Source organism: Hypomesus transpacificus, chromosome 5 (assembly GCF_021917145.1).
Source record: "Hypomesus transpacificus isolate Combined female chromosome 5, fHypTra1, whole genome shotgun sequence".
In the NCBI taxonomy this organism is placed as follows: Eukaryota; Metazoa; Chordata; class Actinopteri; order Osmeriformes; family Osmeridae; genus Hypomesus; species Hypomesus transpacificus.
The window spans coordinates 7,047,598-7,062,063 of record NC_061064.1 but is presented as its reverse complement, the minus strand read 5'-3'; the positions used below and the strand labels follow the sequence as shown (position 1 = coordinate 7,062,063).

Sequence of the window (14,466 nt, the reverse complement as noted above, 5' to 3'; positions counted from 1 at the left end):
GCAGGCCTGACTTGTCCTGGTCCTGGGAGGGAGGAGGACAGCCAGGGAGGTTCAGCCTGAGTCACCAGCACCAGGCAGGGTGCAGGAGAACTTCCAACACGTCACCCCACGCCAGAGCTCTGCACTCATCTCCATGTCATTAAGACCCGGCCGAGAGATATTTCACTGGCGGTAAATAAGGACTGGGAGTTAATGATGGTGCTGACGGCGAGCAGTTTCTCAACAGCAGCACTCTCTCTCTCTCTCCCCCCTCCCTTTCCCTTTTGCTCTCTTTCTCCCGCCTCACTCCCCTCTCTCTCAAACGGTCTACTTCTGCTGCTAGGTTTGTGAAATAGAGCTTTCACTTTTTTGCTGTGTCATTTTTGGGGGGGGTTCAAATTCCCCCATACTTAACCCCCAGCGGTCTGGGCTGTGGGGTTAAGGGGGGGGGGGGGGGGGGGGGGTCCGGTGACTGATGGAGCAGAGCCCCCCCTCAGGTGGTCCTCCATATGGGCTGCTGCCGCTCCTCCAGATAGAGCGCCACGCTCTCCTCTCCCCTGCATCCATCTCTCTCCCCCCGTCCCTCCAACACGGCCCGTTCTGGCTGGGTAATCCGAGCGGGCCATCCGCTTTTCCGGTGCAAGCTCCTCACAGGCGTCGGCGTGGGATGATAAATGATGCAAGTATGTGTGTGTGTGTGTGGGCTGTCTCGGTGAGGGATGGGGGGGTGGGGGATCAAGGAGAGAAGACGGAGAGAAGAAGACGGAGAGAAGAAGACGGAGAGGAGGATGAGCGGAGGAGGAGGGGGGCGCGGAGGCTTTTTCATCCAAGAGCGGGTTGGGGTTCGCGGTCGGTTGTGGACGTGCTCAGACGGGGGGCAGGGATGTCTGGGGGTGGAGGGCTGGGGGTGGTGGTGGTGGTGGCGGGTTAGGGGGACATGTGGCCCTCAGGGGGGCCCCGGTCTGGGTGTCCTTTGCAGGGCCCCCTCTCACATGAATGAATCAGACACACCTCGGCCCCTCTGGGGCTCCACAGCCTCTATAAGCACTCTACCATGACAGACACGTACAGTCTGACGGGAACACAAACAGACACACACACACACAAGACGAGCAGGTTCTCTTCCCCTCCTCCACATAGACATGGGTGCGAGTCCAGAAGTTCTAAAACCATACAGAACAACACTGTGCGTCTATCTACGCTATAGGAACTTCTGAGACTCAAAGGATTCCCCCAGGAATCTGGGGGGGCCCCCAGCCAGACCTTCTGAGAGGCTCTTGGGATGGGTACCCCGTGGCGAGGAGAACATTCTTAGCTGGATTAGAGCTGTGTTTGTTTACTGAGGGTGGTTCTGCAGGCATGAGCACCAACAGAAGACCGGGATCAGTGGAGAACACGAGGAGCGGCCAAGGCACGGGAGGGAGGGAGGTCTGGGAGGGGAGGGGAGGGAGGGAGGGAGGGAGGGAGGGAGGGTGGGTGGGTAGGTAGGTAGGGAGGTAGGTAGGTAGGGAGGGAGGGAGGGAGGGAGGGAGGGAGGGAGGGAGGGAGGGAGGGAGGGAGGGAGGGAGGGAGGGAGGGAGGGAGGGAGGGAGGGAGGGAGGGGAGGGGAGGGAGGGGGCTTAGAGGAGGAGATGGAGGATGGAAGCTGTGAGAGAGGAGGAAGGAGGCGAAATTGCTTTTCAGTTTATTTCCCATCTCACGCACGCAACTTTTATGAGATATATCCAAAAGCTCCACACAGCATCCTACAGCTGAAGTTTGTGGATCTGTAAGAACGCTGTTAGGAGGGGAGAGAGGGGTAAACATTACACACACACACACAACTGCACACACACATGTATGGAGAAACAGTGGGAGAGGAAGGCTGATACAAAGGGAGCAATGTTCTCTGATCACACTGCTCACTGAAAACCAAACCAACCAAAGATGACACATCAAGTTCAGCCCCAACCTCAGTTTCCCCTCTGTAGCTTTTATCATCATGAATATTTCACGCACACATACATACATTGTAAATGAGGGAGGCTGGGGAAAAAAACAGCCCGTCTTCCCCTCTCCCTTCTCCTCTCCCTTCTCCTTCCCTGACACCCCCCCCCCCCCCCTTCCTCCTACTCCTCCTCCCCTCCCACACCCTCCCTCTCTTACAGACCCTCTCCCCTCCTCACCCTCCCTCCCCCCTGCTGAGCACGCTGCAGGGAGACTGGCAGAAGCAGCCTGGGGGGCCCCCACGTCACCCCCCCCTCCACAAACACACACACACACTTCCCCCCCCCCCAGCTCTCCATAATACAGACCCCTGCTATGAAAACGCGGGTTGGGCTGCGTGCGTGCACGTGTGTGTGTGTGTGTGTTTGGAAGCCTGAGGTTTGGTTTGCCAGAGCTCCGGCCAATCGTCCAGCCTTGCCTCCGACGGACGAGGTCAGGGGAGTTCACATGCAAAGGAAGAAAAGAGCTCGCCTGTCAGGCTCCGCCAAGAAGACAAATAGACTCTTTCCTCCTCCTCTTTCCTGCCTTCTTAACCTCCCCTCAGCCCTCCCTCCCTTCTCTCCTCCCCTCAGCCCTCTCCTCTCTCTCTCTCTCTCTCTCTCTCTCTCTCTCTCTCTCTCTCTCTCTCTCTCTCTCTCTCTCTCTCTCTCTCTCTCTCTCTCTCTCTCTCTCTCTACCCCCTGCTAAAAGCAGCAGTTCGTCTCTGCTCCAATGTCAGCGGCGGGAGTGAACCGACTCTGGGAGAGTCAACAGCGCGCTGTCAGGCAGAGAGGAGGAGCAGGGGGAGGAGGGGCAGGGTGTGTTTCTGAGTGCGTGCGTGCGTCTGTGTGTGTCGACGGCCGGGCAAGCCACGCCTCTTCTGAGCTGATTCCAGCCGTCACTGGGCTAATGAAGCCCACACGGTGCTGCCTGTCTGCCAGTGTGTCACTGTCACCAGCCTGCAGGACCTCGGCAGCACACACACACACACACACACACACATACATACACCGGGCAGTGGAAAAGATACACACGCACACACACAGCCTGCCTCTACACAGCCACAAGAAAGGCTGGAGAGAAGAAAAGAAGAAAAAGGAGGGAACAAGGGTTTTTTCATTCCTTGCTTTTGCTGTTCTTGCCGGTGGATCTGTGTGGGATAGTGCCGTGCAGGACAGGAGACCGTGTTCCCGGGTCCTGAGCTGAGCCAGACTCCCCCCCTCCCCCCCCCCCACTCCCACCCTCACCCCCCTCTGTGGTCGTGGTTGTTGGATTAGTCCGTCCCGGTGTGGACCGTTCGAGCAGCGGACCGCACCACCATGGGGAACCAGACGGGGAGAGTCGAGGAGCCGGGAGAGTCAGGTGTGCTACCGTGCCGCGTGTCGGGGCTCTCCATCACTGAACGTGTCTTCTGACCGGAGTCTCCTCTCGCTATCTCCCCCTCTCTCTGTTGCTCTCTCTCTCTCTCTCTATTTTTTTTTATCTCTCTCTTTATGTCACTGTCTCTCTGTATTTCTCTCCGTCTCTCACTGTCTCTCTCTCTCTCTCTCTCTCGGACTCTGTACTTCTTTATCTCTCTGTCTCTCTCTCTCCCTCTCTCTGTTTCTTTATCTCTCTGTCTCTCTCTCTCCCTCTCTCTGTTTCTTTATCTCTCTGTCTCTCTCTCTCCCTCTCTCTGTTTCTTTATCTCTCTGTCTCTCTCTCTCCCTCTCTCTGTTTCTTTATCTTTCTGTCTCTCTCTCTCTGTGTTTCTTTATTTCCCTGTCTCACTGTCTCTCTCTGTATTTCTTTATCTCTCTGTCTCACTGTCTCTCTCTGTATTTTGGTAGCTCTCTTTCTCTCCGCTTCCCTCACTGGCTCGCTGTCTTTGTACCCCATTGATGTGGGAGGCAAAGCCGGTGTTGCCAAATAGCCTAGTTATGAACGATCTCATGGCATGTCGGAGAATCCCATTTAAATGATTGATTGTTGGACATATTGCGGGAGGCAGACGTTGTGCTGGCGGTGCTAGATCTAACTAACATGCCCCTGCAGTTGTATACATGAGAGCACATGATGGTGAGAAATCTTTACTGTAGGTACGAGGAGCATTCCTCCCTCATTGGCTCCATTCTTTAAACGGAATGATTCTTTGTGTAATGTGTGTGTGTGTATGCAACTCCCGTTTGTGTTTGCGGAGGGTGTCCGGAAATGAAAAATGTTGACTGTGGTTGATTTCAAAGCAGTTTACTCTCTCTCTCTCTCTCTCTCTCTCTCTCTCTCTCTCTCTCTCTCTCTCAGAGGAGGCAGGGGAGGAGATGGTATCTCTCACACCCTCTCTGTACCCCGAGGAAAGACGGCGATGCACATTTCCATTTCAAAGTCTCTTTTAAATTCAGCTCAGCCGACTTGGCACGCTAAGAGCAAGTGCCAATGTCTTCTTCTCCCCAAATCTGCTGCTGTCCTCAGTGGACGCTTCTCTCCTGGTGTGTTTGTGTGTGTTTGGCCAGGTATGTGGACGACATGAGCCATGCCTTTTGACTCGTGTATCTGTTCTGTACGATCCATGGATATGAATCCCTTTCCAGTCCATTGAGAGTGCTCTTGTTTATGGCTAATGTGGGCAGTGGAATCCCAATGTTACTCATTGTGCTGGGGCGTAGTGCAGAGCCAGGCAGGCAGCCAGTGTTCCTGGGCTCTCAGTACACACACACACACACTACACAGCGTTTATCAGCTGGCGGGTGTTAAGCCATGTCATTTGGTAGCGGTAGCGTGTGTGTTGGGAGATAGCGCAGCACGCTAGCATTGGGAGGTTACAGGAGGGAGCTGCCACATGCATGGGAAGATCAGCTCCCTTTTCCAGTCACACATTCAACCCTCCTCTCCAACAGGTCTCGTAAAGTCGGCAGAACACAGACAGATCTGTACACCGTCAAGCCATTGAGTCAACTGTATTTTGCCGAGGTACAATTAAGTTAATTTCACGTCATGGCTTGCACTACTGGTTTTCACTACCGACCAAATTTGGGTCGAACGAGGATTCTCTCCCTGTGTCCAGACCAACTGTGAATCATATGCCATTGCGTAAACTGACCCCCTCGCTCACACACACACGCATGCACACACACACACGCAGTGAGGTGTCTTCCAAAAGCTCCTCAGATGACTCCCCCTCCTTAGGACAGCTGGGAGGTATCCCACCCCCCCCCCCCCAGGTCTGGCTATTTTCTCCCCGTCACCCTGCCCTGACATCCAGCAATGGCTGCTGCTCCGGTTCCTGGGAGGTCAAACTTCCCCAGCCCACCTGTGGAGCATCACTCATCACCTACACTGCACACAGGAAGCCCCACGCCATCACCAGCCCCAACAGTCACTGGCTCAGTAGAAGCGGAGTGCACTGTCTGGAACAGAAGCCTCGAACGAAGGCTGGGAACAGGGAAAAACGGCGTGTGATGAATGTTCCGGTTCCAGCGGTTCGTGTCAGCAATCACGGGAGATCGTTAGACTCGTTGTAGGATGTCTTTTAATTAGCCACCCCTCCTCGTTAGGGCTCCTTAGGTTCCTCGCTGTTTAGTGGATGGGCCTTCAGAACAGCCAATTTGTGTCATCCATCTCCCCCTCTCCTGTCCAGGAAGGGTTGCTTTCTCCGCCCTCCATAGTCAGACTCTGTTAGACCCCATGAAGATCTCTACCCTCTACTGGAACATTTATTAATCAGGCTATTATGAATATCGGAGGTCCACTGCTCCATCCTAGAGTTGTAACTTCCAAAGATTCAATGAGAATCGATCGTTCGTTCGTGAATCAGTTCATGAATTGATCGTTCGCCTTTCACCGCGTTGTCCTCTGACCTCGAGAGACGCAGAGATCCAGTCTCTCTCGACTGTGGCCGCCCCACATCGTTTTCACCACCACTGGGATTCGTGCGAGTCTGACAGTCCTATTAGGCAGCGAAGCATCGCCTGTGGGGCCATCTGTGTTAAGTCAGAGATGGTGTCAGGCCTGGAGATTAGAACAACCCAGTGGAGGGGTAGGCACGGAAACCGACGGGAGGGAAACATCGGGGGGGGACTGTCAGCGATTTGAAAAACAGCGCTATCTCAAAGTGGAAGGACGAGGAGGCGATCGCGGCCTGGGGCTAAGATAGGGAGGCCTGCGCCGCTCTCCCCCTACCGCCTCGCTGGACTAGTGGCCCGGTGCCCAGCGCCAGCAACAGACACTCTGACCATGACCTTATCAGGGAAATATGGACTCCTGCTGGGGCCTGTTTTCAGACCGGCCTCCCCTCAGTCAGAGTGTGCACTCCGGAGGCGAGAGGGGCAGGATAAAAACCTCTGGGCCGTGGTGAAGCGAGGAGGACGGAGGGAGGGAGGGAGGGATGACCAGAGCCTTTCTTATGCTCAAAAAAGGATAGCGCGCTGCACGGTTCTGCGGTTTCTCCCCCAGCGTAGTGGAGATGTCTGGAGGTAGTGGTAATGCCGGGAGAAGCTGCCAGAGGCTTGGGAAAAGCAGGAGGGGGCTCGATAGTGCCGTGGGGGTTTTTTGTGTGTGATACCAACGCAACGATAACAGTGGTGGTCCCTTGGAACAACAGGGCCTGTTTGTTTTTCTGTGCTCACAGTCTTGGGGCACGGGACGCCGGGGAGGGCGGGGAGCACCGGTTCACCTCAGGACACACCGCGGGCTCACAGGAAGAGATCTCTCAAGTCACAGCGCCGCCTAACCCAAACGGATCACACTCTCATACACACTCAGTTTTTTTTTTTTTTTTGAGTTTTCGCTGAGGAATTCTTTTATATCCACTGAGAATCCTTTTTCTGTTAAATAGCCTCCCTCCTCCGCCCCCCTTCCCTGCTTGAGTGATACTATTTGCATCACAGATGTTTCCCCCCCCTCCCCGTAGTGTGCTGTTGATGTGTCTGGTCACACAGGTGTGTTTTTGCCAGGCGACGTGCGAGCTGCCCTGATTGTGTGTGTGTGTACCTGTCAAGGCAGGTGCCTCCTCGCCCCGGTGTGTGATGCCGTGTGCAGACTCTGCAACCAGCTCCCCTCTGCGCGTGTGTCCCCGTCAGCAGACTCGCCCGCTGACCCTGACAGACAAGACAGCCGGGCCCGCTCCGTCAGGCTCCGCCATCGTCTCTCACGTCGTCCCCCCCCCAGCCCTGGGAGGGAGTCCTTTGGAGCGAGCTAGGCTCGAGAGCGTCTGTCTTGTCTGTCTCGCAGGCGACGCTGCACCGGCCCCTGATTGGGGCGAGGGATTCCGAAGAAGCCCAAGACCACCCGTCTCTCAGTTCCCCCTCCCTGCGTAACTGCACAACCCAGAGTTCATGGCCAGCCCTTTCGTTAAAGCATTCTGATGCAAGCTAAAGAATGACAGGAGGAATGTGCCGCCTCAGCGGTGCTCGGAGCAGAGGAGAGCACAGTGGGGACCGGCCCTCAGGAAACAGCAGGGAACAGCCGGCACTGTCAACACACCCGCTTGTTTTCCAAACGTCCTCTGTTGACAAAGCGAGGTGTGTCCTGTGCGTAAATGTCCCTGTTTTGCGGGTCTATATTGACACACGCAGACATCAAAGCGTGCACGGTCACGCTGAACAGCAGACGTGCGCGTCAGGCCAACACAAAGACAATGAAGTCAGACTCCGTCGATGACACCTTTAACGTTGTGCACACACGTCGCACTTGTTTTTATCTGTGGGCTCTCCAGAACAGTCCCTGGCTGCAGGCTCTGACATCTCCTCCCACAAGCCCGTGTGTGTGACGTGCCCTAATCCAAGCACAGGAGCTTAATGCAAGGTCACGTACCAGCCCTGGATTTCATCTACCAGTGGATACATAAATCTCAGTTTGGATGGAAGTGGCTTGTTCCAACAATGAAGGTCATGCCATCAAATACACAACATATTGCAATGCTAAAGTTACTGAACAATTTGTTCTGTTCTGCTTTCAATTGCAGTTGTGTGTGTGTGTGTGTGTGTGTGTGTGTGTTGCCCTCCTCAAACCTTTTAAATCCTGGCTGGTAAAATCTCCCATTCTCAACCTAATCCTCCCACAAATATATTATCTCTTATCCTTTTGACGGCCGTTTCCAGGAAAGATTCTCTCCCAGTCCTGCCCTCTCCTAAATCGTGCAGTAGCTTACAGTATTTATTGAATCATTAGACTAATGTAGAAACGATGTAGAGAAGGTTGGCGAAGCTTATGCTTTGAAACCAGATGAAACCAGAGTTCTCATGGGTCCATGTGCTCCCTTCATTTCCTTTGAACCGGTTCCTTCTGCTGGTTTGATCTAGTCAGGCCTGCTAATGGAGTGTTTGATTTGTAAACAGGGTCATCTGATGTACATCTTTGGTGGAGCCAATGCTCTCACCTTTTAGCCCCTTCTCGAATAAACCCCACCATGGGAAACACGAGAGATTTGTGGACCGCTGTCCTGAACTGTAACTGCAGCCTTTGAAGAGAATTGGTGTCATCAAAGCCTGGTTGATCACCAAACGAAGCTACGACTGCAGCATTACCATCCCCATGCACATGACCGATTACTACATTTATTCTCTCAGAAGCCACACTGTGGAATTGCTTCTTTTTCCCATCAATACTTTACAGCATGCTGTTTTTCGGTTTACATTTTGAACAGATAGTGGGCTAACTGGGCTCCGAATACTGTTTGCACGGCGTAGCATTTCAACAGCTACAGACCCGCGAACTACAGTTCCTTTAAAACAACAGAGGTAGGTTCACCCTCTCAGCAGTGGATCAGTGTGATTGATGTATCACCTGCTGACAATGGACTAGCCAGAAGGCCTTGGATCCACAGTATGGCAGTTTTTTTTCCCTCACGCACACAATGGAGGTGGGGAGTGCTTGCCCAGACTTCTTCTCCTGAGCCGGCTGCTCCTGTAACTCAGGGGGGGGGGGGAGTCTCTGTTCAGACTTAGCAAAGCAGCATTCCTGCACACTCTGTGTAATCTAGTAATGGCTTTCCTATGTTCGGAGTGCAAGTCTATTTTCCTAACGAATTGCAAGTCAACATGTCACCACTCGGGAGTGAGTCAGCCGTTTGATACCGGCAACTGGGCTCGACGGCTGGGCGTTTCTCCTGCGTTACCGGGTGATTTACAACGTCCTATCAGCCCCCAGCCAAGCCACATCCATTCTGCTCGCTCTTATTTATATGCATGATTAGTATTGGACGGGCCCAAAGGAGGAAATATCACCTCAGCCAATGTGGTGACTGGTTCTTCCATTCTAATCCCGCCTATCCCTCATAGCGAGACACGCCAGACTCCCTCCTACCTTCCTGTGCTCCACCAAGTTCACACCCTCTCAGTTGGTGCATAACATTTACAACCATCTCTGATCATTTGAAAGAGAGCTTGAGTTCCTCTGTGAAATGTCTTTGTTGGAAATAGTTTGGTATCCGTGCTGTATATTGTGGACTACTCTCAAGCCACTGGAGAAGCTCCCTTGGTCAGATCAGGCCTCATTCCTTATCTTTATCTTCACATTCCCTGATAGCAGATTCTCCTGGTCTGGCAGTGAAGAGTCCATCTGCTCCGGCCAGCAGATCAGAGCTCCTGTGATGTATGAATCTGATCTCTCCTGCCTGTCACGTCCATGGAGGTGGGTTTTCAGACCTATGGTCATCTCTCTGGAGACTGGTAGGCACCATGTAAGATCTGCAGAAAAAAAACATTTCCACCGAACAAGGGAAGGGTTGTTGCTTTGTTCTGTGTGTGGATCAGATCGTGGACTTTTCCCAAAAGTGCATTTGTGTACAATGCCAACACAATCATTCCACTAAGCTCAGGGATCAGGCCTCCCCCTTGACTGCTGTGTTGCCTAAGTAAACCACTCCCTAAGGTGCGCTTGCTCTCCGTTGTCCTGGGGAACATTGCAGAATCCTGACCACCATCTACCTGATTTACACACTTGACTGTCACCGGCAAACCCAATTACACTGCCCTTCACAGAAGATAAATCAGATCCCTAGTCCTTGAAATGGCTCCAAAGTGGATCTGGTCTATGGGAAACGAGGGGCTTATTGAAATCCTGCACTAATAGACCTCTCCCAATGCTTTAGTATGTATAATATCCCCTGCTGCTTGGACCATAAAATGGATCTTGTAACGTTGGCTCTGAAGCGGGGCTGAGCCGATTGCATCTGCAGTTCCACTCTCCAACGGTACACCCCCTCCACATGATGTCATGTCCTGTAGCCGACCTGGGGTTCAGCTTTGCTGGGAGTTCTTTTTGACATTCTGGAAGCTTCCGAAGATCAGAGGCACATATTAGCATAAGCAGCGCATAGAAGTACGCGCGTTCCATACCGCAGGAGCCGAGGTTCGTTTTTTCCCTGCATGTCTTCCTCTCTCTCCCGGCTTTTATCTCAAACTGTCTCAATCAAAAGAAATAAAGTCAAAAAGACCCCCCAAAAAGTGGCCCAGATATCGTGAAATGATCGGAAAAAAACTCTCTTAGCAGTGAGAGTGAATACTCCCCATATTTCCGTTGTTTACTACAGTGTCACATGTCATGGGGTTTCCATTCAGTGCAGTGTGGAGAGGGGACATCCAGGCCACTCCGTACATAGTCACCATGACGCACATAGAACCTCCGGTATTTCCCCCCTCCCTCTCCCAGTACCAGGAGAGGAATGCCAGGGAGGCCCAACGTCTGACAGATAAGCTCCAGTTGAACCCCCCCCCCCCCCCCCCCACTCCCTACCCCATCCTGTCCGCTGGACAATAGGAAAGCCAGCCAGCCAGTGAGGCTGGTGTTGTTTGTGTGAGAATGTACCACCCCACATCCACCTGACTGGAAAACATGAGGCTGGACTTCCTGGCACTCAGCTGGCTGGGGGGCGGAGGGGGAGAAGGGGGGTTCGACCAAAAGGTCGTCTCTGATTGAAGTGAAGCCATTGTATCATGTTGTCATCTCCGGGTGCCAGGGCCTTGACTCTTGATGAGCCAGAATCGCTAATCTGTCATCCTTTACTCTTATGTCCACCCGCATGCTGTAAATCAGAGACAGACCGCATCGCCCACAATGCACTGTGTTCCGTCTTGGCAGCTGTTGGGCCAATGCTGGAGTCTGTCCAGCCACACGACTCAAGTTATTTGAGAGCTCAGTCTTCATTGGAGAGATAGATATGGCCAGGGTGCATTATTATGATGAGAGGAAGTCTCACGGTAAGTCATGGAGTGCTATCAGATCATCGGAAAGCAGGCTGCATTCTTTGTAATTAAAGTATGAGTTCATGTAAACAGCACGTTCGTTTCAGGAACAGTGATTCAACGCGTTTAGGAATGAGGTAACACCCGTCCACTGTCGATGTTTGACATTTGGAGGGTTCTGTTTAGGAACAAGCCAATGGAAGTGAACACTTTTTATTTGGGGTCAGCAGCTTTCCAAAGGATTGTTGATTTTGGCTAGTGCCTTCAGTTTGCCTTAGCCAAACTTGCTAGTTTATGTGGTTGCTCATCCAACACCTTCTACCTCCTGAGTGAACACAGCCCTCTCTCGATTCAGCGCTGAGAAAATGACTTTTCTTCCCCGCTGAGAATGGCCATGCTTTAAAACACTAAACCACTGTGTCACGAAATGTCCAGTAGGCCCACTATTCCTTGTTCTGGAGCATGAAAGAGGCCCTCTATGACAGGGAGCCCATTCTTGTTGGCAGCGCATGTCCTTTCTCTCTCTCCAAAGCTGGTGTTTCAGATTATTTACACGCTATCAATGAGAGCCAGTCCCCAGAGGCTGTGGGAGGATTTATCCTCTGTGAGTGGAGGGAGGCACCTCCGTGAGCCTTTCAGCTGCCCCAGTCCAGACGTTGTTTTCTGGGGCCTGATTTCAAGATTCCCAGGACTGACTGGGGCTGAATGGGACTGGACCTGGGACCTCCAGCCCAGAGGACAACTTCGAATCAAAACGGAGGAACACTGACGTCTCTGTTTCTCTCTGTATCTCTCTCTCTCTCTCTCTGTATCTCTCTCTCTGTATCTCTCTCTCTGTATCTCTCTCTCTCTCTGTATCTCTCTCTCTGTCTCTATACCTCTCTCTCTATGTATCTCTCTCTGTCTCTCACTCACTCTGCTTTACTCCCATGTCTGCTGCTAAAAATAGACGAATAACATTTGACACGACATTGTCAGTTAAAGGTTAAAGTCAGGCCATGCTCACTCCGGAGCCAGGAAGCTTTCCTCTCAATTGCTTCTTCCAAATCGTTTTTCTTGGCTATTATCTCACCGCCTGTAATTCAATCATAATGGATGCTTTCAACTTTTTTTGTACATTTGGAAAACATGGCTTAGATAAACAGGCTTAGTTTGTTTCTCTCCCACGACAGGGCAGGTGGCAGCCATAGTGATCCCTGTAGACGAGATGGAGACTTTGAGGCTCAATACCTTTCTTCTTTTCCAGCCCACTTCTCAGCCCGTGGGATGCCTGAGTCCTCTCTCTTTCTCTCCCTCTCCCTCCCCCTCTCCCTCGGCACGTCTCTGCCCTCCTCTGAGACTGGCAGAGCAGCATGCGTTTGATGGGATGATTCACCGTCGAGCAGCTGCCGTGCGCTGGCCTCGACGCGGTGCGTCCAACCGGGCCCTCTCTCATCCATCACCGCGTGCCTCCCCATATCAGGCCAGGTTTGGTTACAGTGGCTCAGGGAGAGAAGAGAGAGCTCCATTGTCACGGTCTCTCCACGCCGCAGCGAGATGTCCTCGCCGCCGCCGCGGGTTCCAGCAACTCGCCCCCCCCCCCAGCGCCGTGCCGTTCGGCCCGTTGGCTCGTCGTGATTTCTTGTAATTTATGTCACACTACAGCATGTGCCCGGAGAGCGAGGGGTGGTGATGTCATGGTACAGTAAGCGAGAGGTGGCGGGTTCCAAAGAGGAGTGAGTTCATTGGGAGCGCTCCACCATCTGGGTTTGATTCTGTTTGCCGGGGCGGAGAAGGAGAAGCGGACCTTTAGCTGGGCGGGGGGCAGGAGAGTGGGGGGGGGGGGTGGGGGGGGTCCCAATGAATGGTCGATGTCCCAGAGAGTCCCCACTCCCAACCATTAGTCATCTTCATGGAAAATGACCGTTCTTCAACACGTCCGCCTCTTCATCTCTCTCCAGTTCTCTCTGTTTCCCTCGCTCTCATTCTCCCTCTCCCTCCTCTCTGTCATCCATCTCTCTCCTCTCTCCTCCTCCTCCGTTCCCTGCAGGGTGTGAGGTAGGCTACGGACCCCCCGAGCTGTGCTCTGTTTCCCATCCCCATAGGCTTCTGTGATGAGACAGATGGACAGAGAAGGGGTCTCCCATGGTCTTTGTCACCATGTCCCCAGGAAATAGGATCAGTCAACACAACTCTGTCTGACGGTGCATATGCATACCTGTGTGTTTTAATCGATTTAATTATTTTTTTGTACTTGGGATGATACCACAGGCCATGTGGTATTGCTTCTTTCACAACACCCCCCAAAACTCTTTGTTCTTCAATCTAGGTGTTCAAATCTTACATCTCATCATCTGCATCATTTAGGAGTGCCTGGCCTCATTCTGTCTGGAAGGGATGCATCCACTGTGAAACACAGAGACGAATCGTTATCGACTTTTAATGGCAGGGGGAGGCGTTGACAGAGCAGACGCCAGTCCACTGGGTAATACGGCAGAGGGTCTGGATCTGACGGAGAGGAGAGATACACTAAAGCTGATTCATGGGAGTTCAAGCCACTGGCTTAGCTCGCTCACACTCAAGCTGAGTAGTCCGGTTCGATTCTCCTCTGCGTTCTCGTGGGGCCGGGTGCCAAACCTCCAGTGTCCACGGTGCCAATCTTGTCTGGGATTTTTACAGCATTTATTTATTCATGTTGGTCGCTGGAACTGGAACTATTTGGCATTTTTCATCATGCGTTTTTATCAACCTGACCAGTTTTGACATTGTTATTCTAAAAAGCAAGACGTTTCTTTGCTGTGTAGTAGTGGTGTTGCTCAAGGTTGTTCCAGTGTGTTCTGACTGTGTTCTCTTTGCCCTTGTCTCGGTCGTGTCAGCCCATCCACAGCAGTGCAGGTTTAGAATGCTAAACTGCACTGGGGCCCCGGAGATGGTGCCAGGCTTGGCAGCCATAGCCACACTTGCCAGTCTAGACAATGAGGTGATGCTCTCAGCAATGTGGGCTGTCAATGGGAGGATGCTTGAAAACGCCCCGGGGGAAATAGGATACCCATTCCAAATACGATCAGGATGTCTGTCGCTGTGTGATTTGGGCTCTGTATGTTTGGGTTTATTGTGTCATCTGGTGTTTAGGTGTGTGTGTGTGTGTGTTGAGGTTTAGATGCTTCATCGTTGTGCCCATGCAGGGGTGTGTGTGTGCCCTGTGGGTTTAATGAAAGAGTGTGTGTGTGTGTTTGTGTCTGGGTCCTAAACACAGACACACACACACACACAGACACACACACAGGCTCTCTTTGTGCTCGGCTGACTGTCTGAGGTTCTTTGTCCTGGAATGGTTCACGTGCCGACGGACCACCATTGTCATCCCTGGATACAAAAACCTCCC

At 52.6% G+C, this 14,466-nt stretch overlaps 1 protein-coding gene across 7 annotated transcripts in view; it reads left to right on the top strand.

Moving 5' to 3' along the window:
- specc1 (sperm antigen with calponin homology and coiled-coil domains 1) overlaps nt 1-14,466 on the top strand; it is a 59,620-nt gene that overhangs the window by 18,299 nt on the left and 26,855 nt on the right. Inside the window, exon 1 of one of the 7 annotated variants that reach the window (XM_047020010.1) lies at nt 3,034-3,306. The exons of the other annotated variants lie outside the window; for them this stretch is intronic. Within the exon in view, the coding sequence (XP_046875966.1) occupies nt 3,264-3,306 (43 nt within the window). The 5' untranslated portion in view covers nt 3,034-3,263. Of the gene's footprint in view, nt 1-3,033; nt 3,307-14,466 lie in introns of those variants that run through there. 7 annotated transcript variants of the gene reach the window in all.